This window comes from Neoarius graeffei, chromosome 12, assembly GCF_027579695.1.
Source record: "Neoarius graeffei isolate fNeoGra1 chromosome 12, fNeoGra1.pri, whole genome shotgun sequence".
Lineage (NCBI taxonomy): Eukaryota > Metazoa > Chordata > Actinopteri > Siluriformes > Ariidae > Neoarius > Neoarius graeffei.
Window position 1 is genome coordinate 57,127,493 of NC_083580.1, and position 15,239 is coordinate 57,142,731.

The window sequence follows — 15,239 nt, forward strand, 5'->3', positions numbered from 1 at the left end:
GGCTCGGTTTTCCCTTTCGGGCGCTCTCGTTTTTTGTTAGAATTTGGTAAAGAAAAAATAAATATATTATTTACCAGCTTAAGGTCAGTCCGTATGGTGAAATACCGTGACCTCGGCCTTGAATACCGACCTCAGCCCAGAGGGCCTCGCTCAGTACTTTCAAGACTTCGGTCACGGTATTTCACGATACGGACCTCCCAGCTGGTAAATATATTTTATAACCACATTCACTGGATTTTGAAAAATGGAGCATTTTTTTTTTTTTGCAAATCCGATAAATAAAAACTTTATACGAAACGTCCGACAAAATAAATTTCCGCTTAGAATGCAAACAAACCAGCGAAATGACAGGAGCAATTTGTGAAAAATGCTATAACAATAATAATACTTGAAAAATAAAAGGAAGATATGCTCTTGTCAGCAAATACTTTCATTCCAGATGTTGCTTTTTTTTTGTATTTTTGGGGCTTTGTTTTCGAGTAGACTTTTTATTTCATCCTCGGTTGGTTCAGCAACATGCTCCGCCATTTTGGTTTTTCTCTACTCACGGTATATGAGCTGATATCCTAGTAGTAGAGTAGCCAATCAATCAGAGCGCGCAATTGCTCATATCCAGTGAATGTGGATAGAATAATCAACTTCGCAGGCATTGAGGGAGTAGTTAGGAAATGGGAGTAGGGTCACGGGTATTGCGTCATTTTGTTATTGCCTACCTTTTTCGATTGTATTTTTTGTGTTATTGCATTGAGGTTTTTTTTTTTTTTTTTGGTGTGTATTTGCCATATTATGTTTACCTACCCTTTCCAGTGTAGTATTTTGCTTGTGTTAACCTGCCCTACCCTATCTACGGTTCTTGTGTCTATCTGCTGCAGGGACTACAGATGGAAATTAGCTGAAAGCTATACTCTGGTGCAATATAGCTTTTCTCATATATTTGATCAATAAATAAAATTATTCACTTCACCTGTCAGTGGTCACAATGTTATGGCTGATTGGTGTATAATGCAAGTAAGAACAGAAATTAACTTTTTTTTCGCAGACGTTCCACAAAACAGATTAAAAAATATGACATCACTTTTTAACCAATTAAAAAAAAAATACTCCATATCAAATAGCTATGCTATAAGAGGAATAAAATACTGCAGGATGTACTGTTATAAAATAACAACAACCACCTTCAGGGTAGTAATAGCAACTCTGCTTCATTTACTGTTTTCCTATAAAAGCACATGTGTCATGTTTTACTCCTGATATACATCTCATCTCATTATCTCTAGCCGCTTTATCCTGTTCTACAGGGTCGCAGGCAAGCTGGAGCCTATCCCAGCTGACTACGGGTGAAAGGCGGGGTACACCCTGGACAAGTCGCCAGGTCATCACAGGGCTGACACATAGACACAGACAACCATTCACACTCACACCTACGGTCAATTTAGAGTCACCAGTTAACCTAACCTGCATGTCTTTGGACTGTGGGGGAAACCGGAGCACCCGGAGGAAACCCACGCGGACACGGGGAGAACATGCAAACTCCGCACAGAAAGGCCCTCACCGGCCGCTGGGCTCGAACCCGGAACCTTCTTGCTGTGAGGCGACAGCGCTAACCACTTCTAATCTAATCTTTGCTAAACTTCCAACATTTAAAACATCTGGCAGCTATTCAAATGTAGCCCATTGTGCATGCATATGGTACTTCCTTATCGGTACTTCGACACTGATCAATAATTCCTCCTTTTCAATGGACCATTTAAGAGCGCAGAATTCGACTGCCCTCGTCAATAGTCTCATCTTGTAATGCAATAAGGGAAATGCACAAAAGAGAAAAAAAGCTGACGCTGCACACAGGAACCTTGCACATGCTCACTTAGAAACACTACGGTACAATCTGAATCTATAAAAAAGCTGGCCTGAGGCCATGGCGGCAAACTCACTTTCACGCCTTTCTGAAAATGTTAATTCCTGAAGCTATTAGAAGCCATTAGTAGCAGAATTACCCATAGATATCCAGCACGCCGATGAAGGAGTGCTGTTTGGAGGTGGTGTGCAGGGCTTTGTTGACGTGCTCCACGATCCAGTCGAAGAGATGGGCGTATATGTGTTTGGCCAGAGCGTCACGAGCGTTAGCAGCCTGGGCGCGGGACATGCTCTTCACGTAGGTCTCGGTTGCTGTGGCTAACTTTCTACGACACAGCCAGTTTTCCATCTGGTCCTGCTCGACTCCCAGCAGCTCGCAGAAATGACAAAGGTGAGGGTCGTTTCTCTGTCAGAGAGCAAGAGACAGCGATCCATCATCCATTTTCAGCGAAAATTGACGTTTGCATTTATCTCCTCCTTACCCCCAATTTTTGCTGATCAGCCAAGACATGTTTGGTGTTTCTGAAAGTTGTGCACTCGAGGTGCAAAACTAGCTACCAGTTTAACGCTGTGTCCCAATCATCACCCACAAATCTTTCTCAAAAGAAGTCACCTTTTATCGCTGTAAGACCAAGCTGAAACTTTATCATTCAAAAATCACTTCTAACGTGCAGTTCTACCTTCAAACTTCTGCCTGCACCTCCTAATTCAAAGTGCAACTTCATCCCCAGCCCTGAGCCTAAATCCACCCACTGTATCATTTAGAAAAATGCTAAAAAGTGGCCAAGGTGCTGAGAGGGGAATGGATCTGTGAGTTGGGAGCTGCTAAGTGAGTCTCGATCAGCACATATTTGAAAACGAGCACAGTTTCACCGACTCCGACTCAAGGGCGGGGGCTGGGAGAGGTGACCCACCCACCTCTGGGTAGAGGGCATTAACTTTTTTTTTAATAAAAATCTCATTACAGAGAAATACCAAATAGTTGACTCTACATCAGGCCATTATTAAAAAATGTTCCGTTTCCGGTCCACCGGCCGGGTGAGTGCCGTTTGTGCGGTTGAAATTTTTTTTTTTTTAACGCCGGTTTTTTGACATGTTTTTCGGGTTCCTAAATCTAAAATGACATTTCCGCATTCCCAGGGCTTTCCACAAAAGGCCTCTGCATGCTCTTGCGACAAGGCTTTCGCATACAGCTTTTCGCAGACAGTTGTAATTTATCATTGAGCGGGGAGTAATAGGCGTGCGCGATGTTATTCACCGCTACAACGCAAGGGGGCGCGAAGTCGCGAAATCGCTAGGAGTAGTTGGTGGGTGTGGTTAGTGGAGTGTTTATCCTCCGGTTACTTATAATGACTAGAACTGGAGTCGTATAGATGTACGTACTTCCTCACTTCCTCGATCAACCGCTCTTCGTGCTGCTCCATCTTCGCTCGTGTTTTTAAAAATGGCGGTCGTGAAAACAAAACAAACCGGGAAAGTAGGGAAGCGGAAGTGCGTGTACAGCGGATGTAGAGTGGACCAATCAGAGCCCTCTTGTCTGCGACGCTGTCTGCGAGGCTTCTGCGGTGGTCACAATTTTTGGGAGGTGCGCGCAGAGCGTCTGCGAAGGTGGGGGGGCTACGTAGACGCTATCTGCGACACCGTCTGCGAGGACTGCGTTGTCAGCATAAATTGGCCTTAAGGCTCATACTAGCCAGCCATGACAAATAAGTAGCCAGCCGGGGGGGGGTGGGGGGGGGGGTGGGGGGTGGGGGGGGGGTAAACACAAAAACTCCTGTGCGCGCAGTTCCCAGGATTAAATGTATTTTCCACAGACCGTTTATTTATTCACTTTACTCAAATACAAAGTAAAATGGCAATAAATCTTCTTTCTTTTCTTGCGTATTGCATCATGAGGTGTTCCTGGCTTGTAAATCTCTTATTTTCGGTGAATGACACATTCACGCAGCTGAGCATGCTATGAATTAACAACGACAACGGTGTGCAGTGGGGCTACACAATTACACACTCGGCGAACATTTCTCCATTTGTGTATGAAAATACACTCCAGCGACTCAGTTTGGTTTCATTTACAACCAACGGTGTCTTTTGATGCCAGCACGTAATTGAACGAGAGAAGACTGGTTTACCGGAGACAAAATAAGCGTTATCTCTGCTTCTGTTCCCTCCGACACACTACTGCCTCCGCCGAGTGCGCACGCACTCTGAACTGAATCAGCTCTGCGCATGCGCCGTGCGGCACAAAAAAATGGCAGCCACCATGAAGGGAGGCGATCTGGAGTTTTCAAACATGTGCTTAAGTGTGAAATCGCAAAATGGTATTCTAGCGAACAGCAAAATAGTAAAGATTCAGAAAAACAAATCATTCAGTGATCATTTTAATAGTGCAATTTCATCCGAACTAGGCCTCACGGTCGATTTAGAACTACAAAAAGTCCGTGTGTCGGACATTTTAAGTACCTTTTGTAAAAGTTTTGCAAATGTTGCAGTCAGCATTTAAAATGCTAACTTAAAGTTTTTGTACAAGTTTCAGTTGATTAAACCGTCATATTTTATTAAATGTGTCTGCTATTGTAATAAAAAAGTACTGAAAGAAAAAGCAAACACAGCATTGCGATTTCTTATCCATCCATAAAAAAAATTTAAAAAAAAAAATCCCTCCCTCCCGACTGAAAATTTTTTTGCTCACCCGGTGGACAGGAAACGTATTTTTTTTTTAAGGATGGCCTCAGCATCAGCCTTGCAAGGATCAGCATGATTTTAACCAGTAGATGGTGGGTTGAGCCATTTTTAACCCATAAAATGCAGATTTTTATTAAAAAAAGGTCATTTTGTCAATATTAACACCAGCGTTGATGTGTTTCATCACATCATTCAGTTTACAGCTCAAAAAAAAAAAAAACATTTAAAAGTAGACAGCCTTTCAATTTCATAAATTCGGTGAAATTTAGTTCCTTCTGAAATTTGATCATTGTGATACATGTTTATTTCTGTAATATTTAAAAACATCCCCAGGCCATTCTGTGGCTGGGACGTTATTTAATTTGAGGAGATTCCTGAGCTTATAATCCATAGGGCCAAATTACTCAACTCTGATTGGTCAATCAAGGAGGGCTTTTTTCCTCAACACGGGGCCGTATTTCTGAAATGCTACTGGCTAGTTCGTTGCTTGGTTACGGTTACAAAAATTACCAAATTTTGTCAATAAAATGGCGGACTCTGCTGACTCAGCAATGCCGCGTTTCGCTATATTTGACGAAGAAATGATGAACCAATTGAAAGCTGCAAGCGAAAATGAAAATGCCAAAAAAAAAAAGTACGAATTTTTGGCTTTCCGTGTTTAAGAAATGGGCCGCAGAGAGACAAATAAACGACTCTCGAGTGGCATATGAATGCCGCGAGTTAGACAAGGTGCTATTGCAGTTTTTTTTTTTGTGTCATGATGAAAGACGCTTTAGAAATTGATTCAAACGTGTAAGATAGTCTCACGCCCTGATTGGTTCAGAAAACGTGAACGACAAATGTTGTGAACTTGAATGGCTTCCGAAGTATGAATTTGGCCCTATATATAATAAACAAGTAATCGTATGGTTCCTCGTAAAATTAAGCATCAATTTCACTCGTGATTTCAAAGTTTTGAAATTAAAACTTCGAAATCACTCGTGAAATTAATCCTTAATTTACCCCGGCCCCAAACGATTACCTATACAAATAATGTGCATGAAATCGCTCGCTTCGCGCAGTCAAGCAGACGGAGGAAGTCCGTGTGCACATGCGCACGCTTACCTTTGACCGTGCACTGACAGTTACATCATTCTGTCGCTAAACGAACAGCTGATCACACCGAGGTGCTCGCTAACCGCCGATATTTATTAGTTTGGTTCTGCGTTTCCTTTCCTTCGCAACATAACGTCTTTTCTTCTCGCTTTCCTTTACTGTAGTTGGTCTTTCACGTTTCATTTGCACGCTCACGTCCTACATTTTTCTCTCCTGTTTCAAATTTATATCCCACAATGCCTCACGCGAACAGGGAAAGTCCACCATGTCATGCATGACGTAGCATGTTGTATTGCGTCATGGTGAAGCAAGAAAAAAATAGCGGAGAGTTTAGGGCCATGTGGCCCTAAATTCATTAATTGTTCTATTTATTTAAAGAAAAAAATAATAAAATTGGAAGTCTATGATTCAAATTCAGTAGCTTTTGCTCCACTAAACAAAAATAATTGGGCGTCAGGGAAAATTCTTTTTATGACCAGAGGTGGACAGTAACGAAGTACATTTACTTGAATACACTTTTTGAGTACCTGTACTTTACATGAGTATTTTTTTTAAACTTAAGACTTTAACTTCACTACATTTGAAAGGCAAATATTGTACTTTTCACTCCACTACATTTCAATCAAGGTCCTCGTTACTTGTTACCATGAAGCAGGTTTGAAAGCGGATGTTTTTTCTTTTCTTTTCTAAAACGTGATTAGTTTTTTGCAGGTGACACTGAGAGCCGATCAGTAATCACTAGGGTCACGTCACGTCCATAGACTGTATAAAATCAAGATCACGGATTTCTCAGCAGCGTTATTTAACACGATCAGTTGATGGCAGAATGGAAGGAGGCGGTTCTTCTGGAGAATGCACGCACTCATGGCCCATGAACCCATGTTTCAGTTTTCTGAAAGGATTAAAGATTCATTTCGTTTCAAATGTTTGCTGAAAACGAACCACATCACGGCCTACAAAAACTCGCTATCCAACCTGCGGAAGCATATTGAGGGATAAACATTTTATTCCAAGAGAAAGCTTGCAACGAAGTTGTCTGTGCTTTTGGAGCTAGCGATAACGTTGCAATAGCTATGCAGTCTGGTTAGTCAAATGACTTTCTCTGGATTTGCCCACCAAGTTGCCGTAGCCTTGTCCACGGCTAACGTTTACACATAGCTAGTTAACTTGGACACTGTTAGTTAGCATGTAAAAACAGAGTTACGCTAACATGAATAACGTTAACTTATCTGAAGTCCTTTCAGAAATATGTTTTAGCATAATCTTGCCAAATGAACAGAATGTAGAAATCGTTCTTTTCTAGAAGAGTTAGCTACCCAATATGATTTTGAGTTTGAAGAGCTTGCTAGCATGTCAGGAACTTCACTGACTAGCTAGCTTAACGTTAAACCGCCATGATGGCACGGCATGCGTTCATTTTGTGAATTCATATTTCTGTCTTTGGTAACGGCATTAGGTTTTGTAAGCGTTGTGGCAATAATACAACGATGCGTTGACAGAAAATGTACTTTTAATACTTAAGTATTTTTAAAAGCAAGTCCAACCCTGATTCCAAAAAAGTTGGGACAAAGTACAAATTGTAAATAAAAACGGAATGCAATGATGTGGAAGTTTCAAAATTCCATATTTTATTCAGCATAGAACATAGATGACATATCAAATGTTTCAACAGAAAATGTATCATTTAAAGAGAAAAATTAGGTGATTTTAAATTTCATGACAACACCACATCTCAAAAAAGTTGGGACAAGGCCATGTTTACCACTGTGAGACATCCCCTTTTCTCTTTACAACAGTCTGTAAACGTCTGGGGACTGAGGAGACAAGTTGCTCAAGTTTAGGGATAGGAATGTTAACCCATTCTTATCTAATGTAGGATTCTAGTTGCTCAACTGTCTTAGGTCTTTTTTTGTCGTATCTTCCGTTTTATGATGCGCCAAATGTTTTCTATGGGTGAAAGATCTGGACTGCAGGCTGGCCAGTTCAGTACCCGGACCCTTCTTCTACGCAGCCATGATGCTGTAATTGATGCAGTATGTGGTTTGGCATTGTCATGTTGGAAAATGCAAGGTCTTCCCTGAAAGAGACGTCGTCTGGATGGGAGCATATGTTGCTCTAGAACCTGGATATACCTTTCAGCATTGATGGTGTCTTTCCAGATGTGTAAGCTGCCCATGCCACACGCACTAATGCAACCTCATACCATCAGAGATGCAGGCTTCTGAACTGAGCGCTGATAACAACTTGGGTCGTCCTTCTCCTCTTTAGTCCGAATGACACGGCGTCCCTGATTTCCATAAAGAACTTCAAATTTTGATTCGTCTGACCACAGAACAGTTTTCCACTTTGCCACAGTCCATTTTAAATGAGCCTTGGCCCAGAGAAGATGTCTGCGCTTCTGGATCATGTTTAGATACGGCTTCTTCTTTGAACTATAGAGTTTTAGCTGGCAACGGCGGATGGCACGGTGAATTGTGTTCACAGATAATGTTCTCTGGAAATATTCCTGAGCCCATTTTGTGATTTCCAATACAGAAGCATGCCTGTATGTGATGCAGTGCCGTCTAAGGCCCCGAAGATCACGGGCACCCAGTATGGTTTTCCGGCCTTGACCCGTACGCACAGAGATTCTTCCAGATTCTCTGAATCTTTTGATGATATTATGCACTGTAGATGATGATATGTTCAAACTCTTTGCAATTTTACACTGTCGAACTCCTTTCTGATATTGCTCCACTATTTGTCGGCGCAGAATTAGGGGGATTGGTGATCCTCTTCCCATCTTTACTTCTGAGAGCCGCTGCCACTCCAAGATGCTCTTTTTATACCCAGTCATGTTAATGACCTATTGCCAATTGACCTAATGAGTTGCAATTTGGTCCTCCAGCTGTTCCTTTTTTGTACCTTTAACTTTTCCAGCCTCTTATTGCACCGTCCCAACTTTTTTGAGATGTGTTGCTGTCATGAAATTTCAAATGAGCCAATATTTGGCATGAAATTTCAAAATGTCTCACTTTCGACATTTGATATGTTGTCTATGTTCTATTGTGAATACAATATCAGTTTTTGAGATTTTGTAAATTATTGCATTCCGTTTTTACTTACAATTTGTACGTTGTCCCAACTTTTTTGGAATCGGGGTTGTATCTTCAACTTAAGTAAAAATTTGACTGGACGACTTTCATTTGTATTGGAGTAACATTTGATCAGTGGGATCTGTACTTTGACTTAAGTAATGAAGTTGAGTACTCTGTCCATCTCTGTTTATGACCTACACTTGAAAAATCTGAAAGGCAGTCTAGCTTTAAAATGAACGGTACCTCTTTCATCAGATGCTGGTTCAAAGTGACACCACATCTTATAGATTTCAAACCATGAGCTACACCTGGCTTTAGCTTGGAGGCATCTTTTTGTCCATTTTCAGACATAACCGTGTGTCATACAGTGTCAGAAACCATACAGAGTCTGTTTGAGACACAAACTCAATATGGTTTAAAACAGCAGCTTGCACAATGCTGAACTGGTAGCTATAGGTTTCTTGTACTTGTTAGCTACATTAGCCTCATAGCTCCAGTACCAGCTCAGCAATGCAAACATATCGTAGGATAATCATCTATATTTTGGGATAACCGTTTAAAAAAACAGAAAAAAAAACCCCAACACTGAACTCAAGCTCCCAGCAGAACAACAGGATGGTTTAAAAGGCAGTAGTGAAATAGGATAACGTCCCACCCTCTGGGAGCACTTACAGCGATATGGCACGACTCTCCATCTCTCTCAGAAACAATGTCCACATTCCCAAGGTGCAAGATGGAGGCAATTATCTTGAAGATGCTCATCTGATGAATCTCCTTCACACCTGCACAGCAAAACGCAGTGTGTAAATCCATTTGTGTTGGCTGTAACACATTCTTCCGTAATCATGACTCTGCCCTACTTGGACAAGGATTGGCTGGACAACTTGTACAGAGACATGCTCCAGACAAATGGATTTTTAATAAGTGTTACTGCTGCGGTAGCATTTTTGAAAGGAGTCTCCAGTGTCAGTGGTTTGTAACTGAAAAACTTTAAAGTGCATATCCTGGACCAATTTCGTGTTTTTTTTTTTAATATGAAAGTATGTTCTTTTACACACTCATCCAGAAGGGTCATTTTGCACAAGGCCATCTGTCTACAGCAGAAAAAAATAAAATAAAACGCGTCTGGAAAAATCCCAAGCGAGTCTGGAGTCAGATTCGTGACGTTACCTGCGGAAGCGCCAGCAGGCTGCGCGAGCTTTGCACGGTTTCAGTGCACAGCCTGTGTAGACCAAGCGCTCCCATTTCTCTCTCATTGTCCGGTCTTTTGGGAAACGATGAGTACTAATCCCATCAAGACTGGTGTTGCTACACCCTCCTACGATACATCTGTTAACCATTTTAATAATTACGTGATAACGTTGAAGAAATTTGCAGAAAACCACCAGGTCGTTTTCTCATAAACAAACCAGCGCTGACGTAGGATTCAGAAGGAGGCATCCCGCACGCGACGTCACGAAAATCAATGTTTGGTGGGAAATCCAAATGCCAAGTTTTTTCAGAGGCGGACCAATTCGCCTCAAATGGCTTGATTTCAACTGAATTTTTCTGGTATTGCGCAAGGTAAAAAAAATCGCACAAAATGCAAAATGTGACAGATATTTGACCAAAGTTTAATATAAAATAGGAGAATTACACTGATCTCGCTCCTGAATTTACCCATCATATGCACTTTAAAGTGCCATTCCACCATTGGATGTATTCTTTGGCATAAAATACAATATATTTTGACAACATATATAAATGGTATCACTAGATAGAGAAATCTTTTAGCTTAAAAATGATATATCAAACATAATTTTTTGACAACGACAAGTATATTAATTTTGCGACCAAAGTCACCTACCCTTTCAATTTCCGCGCGTGATGTCATCGGCAGGTTCCCCTTCTTGTGTACCACGTGACGTGGCACATATTATCAGCAATGGCGGATAGAACGCGATAAAAATAATACCAATAAATCTAGCTAATACCAATAAATCTAGCTAACTGAAAGATTAACTCAAAATTTTTCGCAATTTTTTTGGCCCCCATATACGAGGAGAAATGACTCTCTCACTTTGGGGGTTTCCTGGTCTAAAAATAGACCGACACGTGGTACACAAGAAGGGGAACCTGCCGATGACATCACGTTTCACTACCGCGCGGAAATTAAAAGGGTAGGTGACTTTGGTCGCAAAATTAATATACTTGTCGTCAAAAAATTATGTTTGATATATCATTCTGAAGCTAAAAGATTTCTCTGTCTAGTCATGTTGTCATAAAATATATTGTATTTTATGCCAAAGAATACATCCAATGGTGGAATGGCACTTTAAGTCTTCCAACAGAGGAGTCTGCAGTTTCTGGTTGAGGATGCTCATGTTGCACAACCGATTACAGCTGCTCTAACGCAAGTGATAACAGGAACCAGCTTGTCTCTCGGTCGTTCCACAACATTAAATACAACTATAAATGGAAAGAAAATGCGCAATGCATCATTCCTAAATGAATAAAACTGTAAATGGCAAAATGCTGTGGAACTGTCCACCAGTAACAATCAGTACTGCATCAAAACAGCCTAACGTCAATTATTTTCCAAGACAGCACAACCTCAAGTATCTTCTTCCTTCCTTAACATGTTATTTCCGTTTTGAACATTACAATGGAATCTGTAACAACTCCCGGAATTTTATCCTGATTGCGTCGCTCACTCTGAAACACAATCTACACAAAATGACCCTCCTTCAGTCCCACCCACAGTGTTTGAGTGACCGTTCTGAATCACTGACGATCAAAATAAAAATTCGACCAGGAACGAAAGGCCGTTTTATTTTTCCCTGAATTATAGTATTAGAAGATGCCGTCACTACAGGATGACCCGCCATTGCAAATAGAATGAGTGTTATTACTTTTACAACACAGCAGAATCATACCAGTTTAGAAAATAGTGGTATATAGACTTGCATTTCCTTGATGTACAATCCTAAAGGAACCGCAATTGTAAAAATAGGTACCCTATGGGTACATGTTAGCCTGGGAAATCCCATGCTGCTTTGCACAATCGTTCCGATCTGAAAAGACAGCATGGAAACTATGGTCTAAAGGCTCGCCTGAGTTAGGGAGCCAATCAGAGAGTGGGGAGGGGTGGAAAGACGGTGACGCGTACTACTCGACAAACGGAAGCTTGTAGTTTATTTGGGACTGTTTACGGATCACATTTAACATGGCGGCGAGCGATACGAACCAAACTAACCAAACCAGCTTCTCTCATATTTGTCTTGCACAAACGGCAGTAATCGTTCAGTGCCATTGTTTTCCTATTTTTGTTTTGCCTTCTCTTTCTCTTTCCTTTTCTTCTTCACCTCTTCGTCGCTCTAACGTCGTCACCAGGTACAACTGCCATGATTGGCCATGGGCTACGTATATGCCAAATGATAGACATTCGCAACGTCCAATAAACGGCCGTTGACAATCGTAAACCACACCTCCCCTACGAGAAATTCAATAGGCGGATTCCAGACCATATTTCACTTGTGATATGGTCTGGTGTTAACCAGACTAGGTACATGTGGCTACTGCTTATAAATAAAATTGTTTTCTGATACCATGTCCATACAGTAAATATAGCATATATACAGGTATAGATTTACTCTATGAGGCAGTAGGCACGAAAATGAAGCGTAATCCAAAAACGAACAAAATCACAGAAGTATACCAAGTGTCCTGTATTTTATATTATTCTACTCTTACCTCTTACAGTTTTCGAAACTGAAACCTCTGAACCGAGGCTGACGTACACACGCTGTCACCATGACCGACACTCTTATTTCCCGGAAATGGCCCGGCACTAGAGCTCAGTGGTCTCAGTACTCTTTTCGACAACTTCCCGTAACAACTCAGAAGCGCGTCACATCTACATCACGCATGGGACCACTGGCCAAAGAAGGCGAGGAAAGGAGTATATTTTAAAAATAGGAACGTGCTTTCCCTCAGTAATAAGCATAAACATGTCTGAAAGCGATTTCTTTAGTCTAGTCCGTTTATTTCGAATGGTGAACCGAATTGTATACGCTCACCGGCCATTTTAATAAAAACACATGCACGTGTATGTGCAGTGCACGATTGTTACGCTCATTCTTACAACACGATGGATGACATAGTGCTTGAAAACATGCTTGAATAAGCATTATCTGCTGTTATTTGTGCAAATCTGGAAAATGCTGCAATGTATGAGTCTCACCCAGCATGGTCAGAGCTTCCCGGGTCTTCTGCAAGTCCACAGCATCATTAACCCCTGGAATGAAGATGTTCTGACCCAGAGCGGTGTAAGTGAAGTCTTCTGCACTGGCTGCAAGACAAAAAACACGCAACAGTAATGTAATCAAAACACTGAAAGGACTTGGGTTCAGTCTAGAACAGTTGGCAGGTTAAACATTTAGACGCTGGATTAACACTACATTGAAAATATGGCAGAAGATAATAAAACTTTGTGAATTGGAACATACTCTAAAAATATTACGATGGTGCGCTTCTGACACGGATTCCTCCCCTAACATTCTGGACTCCAGATTCAAGACTTGGATTAAAGGGGGGGCTTACTACTTACCACACATTTGTAAATAAAGGCACACTTAAGAGCTTTGAGTTGCTGCAGCAAGAGAATGGATTACAACCAGGGGCGCTTTATCAACACCCGTGGCCCAGGGGCTACTGGGTTTTTTGAGGCCCCTCATAGGCTACCTGTCAACCCTACCCTTACCGCTGGCCAGGAAAACACTCTTATTTTATTTGCAATACGTGGCAAGCATTTACAGTGTAAGCGCGTAATTAGCCTAGAAGCCTACGATAGGTTACGTTTGGCTCAGCGTAGCTGCGCAAGGCCTACGCTCACATCGCTCAACACGTCCGACCACAGAGGGAGAGAAGAACGCGCGCATTATCATTACAGAGCCGGTTCTGATTATTACCACGGACAGGACAGTGATACTGCGTAACTTTCACGCAGGGGCATGGCCAGAGATAACCACACAAGCGCGCGTGCGCTATAATGTAGACCTATGTGTTGTAAACATAAAACACACACACCTACAGACAAGTCCTTTTAAAAAATAAAATACATAAAAATAGCTCGGCGGCATGAAAACAAACATTCACTGCAAGTCAAGGTACTTGGCTCGGCGGCCGCATGAAACGTAAACACCATGGACAGCGGCCAAACTCATAACTCTACAGACCGAAATACACGAAACCAAGTCCTACTAGGGTCTATTTTACCAATCTATGTTCAAGCATCATGCAAGTCTTCCTTCTCCTTGAATAAGACCGTGCATTCAACTGCCTTTTAATATGCTATCCGTTACCTCATAGCATATCTAGCCTAGCTACACATAGCCTAGCTGCTGATATGGCTGATAACTGATAAGTCGCTGATATTCTGAACAGATTGGTGATCCTTACCTTAAAAAAGTCTGGTGACTTTAGGCAATGATTCTATCATTACCTGCATCTCTCTCTTTTTTTCCCTTTTATGCGCCCCGCTAACATGTGAACGCTTCATCTTTCAAAGCCTCTAAATTTGTGTCTCAGTAGTCTGCAGTCTTTGGCGCGCTTTCGTGCGTGACGTTACATTTTGTTACATTTTATTCTGGTCCAGTTGTGGGTGTTCGTTTCGCGAACCACATCCACCATGTCTCTTACAGCAGGCTACTGTGCGCTCATTTATTTCTAACCTTATTTCTATCCGTACATTAATGTAGGCCCAAGATTCCGACAGTTTATTATTTTATTAATATTACAAGGCCCCTTTATGAGGCCCCTGATTGGCTGTGGCCCAGGGGCTTGAGCCCCCCGAAGCACCCCCCCTTAAAGCGCCGGTGATTACAACCCCAAGATTTTTATAGATACATTCAGTTTAGGCGATACTTTCAGGAACATATAGCTAGAGCAATAGAGGGGCAAAAGACAGGTATTTTAGAAGTGTTCCAGGGAGCTAATAATTCAATAACTTGCAAGAAGGTTGTATCTAGATTATACCAGGCATTACATCAAGCCAGTCCAGACAACACTCTATATATTAAAGATAAATGGGAAAAGGAAGGTAATCTTATCTGAAGAAGAATGGGGAAATCTGTGGAAACTACAATGGGGAACAACATGCTCAAACACATGGCGTGAATATAGCTGGAAAAACTTAGAGATTTTTTTTATAACACCATTACAGCAGCGCACACAAATATCTAGCACTGCCTGCTGGAGGGCCTGTGGGGCAAATGAGGCCAATCACTTTCATGTTTTCTGGGATTGCCCAATAATAACACCATACTGGCGAGACATCCACTTTCACTTGAACAAGATTTTGAAGTAGACATTCCTTGTAGATTTGACATTTTATACTTAGGAAATATTTCACTTGATTGTTGGGACTACTGGGATAAAAAGTTGTTACTTATACTACTGGTGGCGAGTAAAAAAACAATATCAAGAAGATGGTTAAAGTCAGACCCTCCTACAATAGGAGAATGGCTAGATGTAATTCATGATATACAACCC

At 41.5% G+C, this 15,239-nt stretch overlaps 1 protein-coding gene across 2 annotated transcripts in view; it reads right to left on the reverse strand.

Moving 5' to 3' along the window:
* myo5b (myosin VB) overlaps window positions 1-15,239 on the reverse strand; it is a 295,143-nt gene that overhangs the window by 124,622 nt on the left and 155,282 nt on the right. For both annotated transcript variants that reach the window (XM_060936097.1, XM_060936098.1), the window contains exons 8-10: window positions 12,931-13,038; window positions 9,381-9,490; window positions 1,995-2,260 (exon numbers count right to left, since the gene is read on the reverse strand). In XM_060936097.1, coding sequence (XP_060792080.1) covers window positions 1,995-2,260; window positions 9,381-9,490; window positions 12,931-13,038 — 484 coding nt within the window. The remainder of the gene's footprint in view (window positions 1-1,994; window positions 2,261-9,380; window positions 9,491-12,930; window positions 13,039-15,239) is intronic.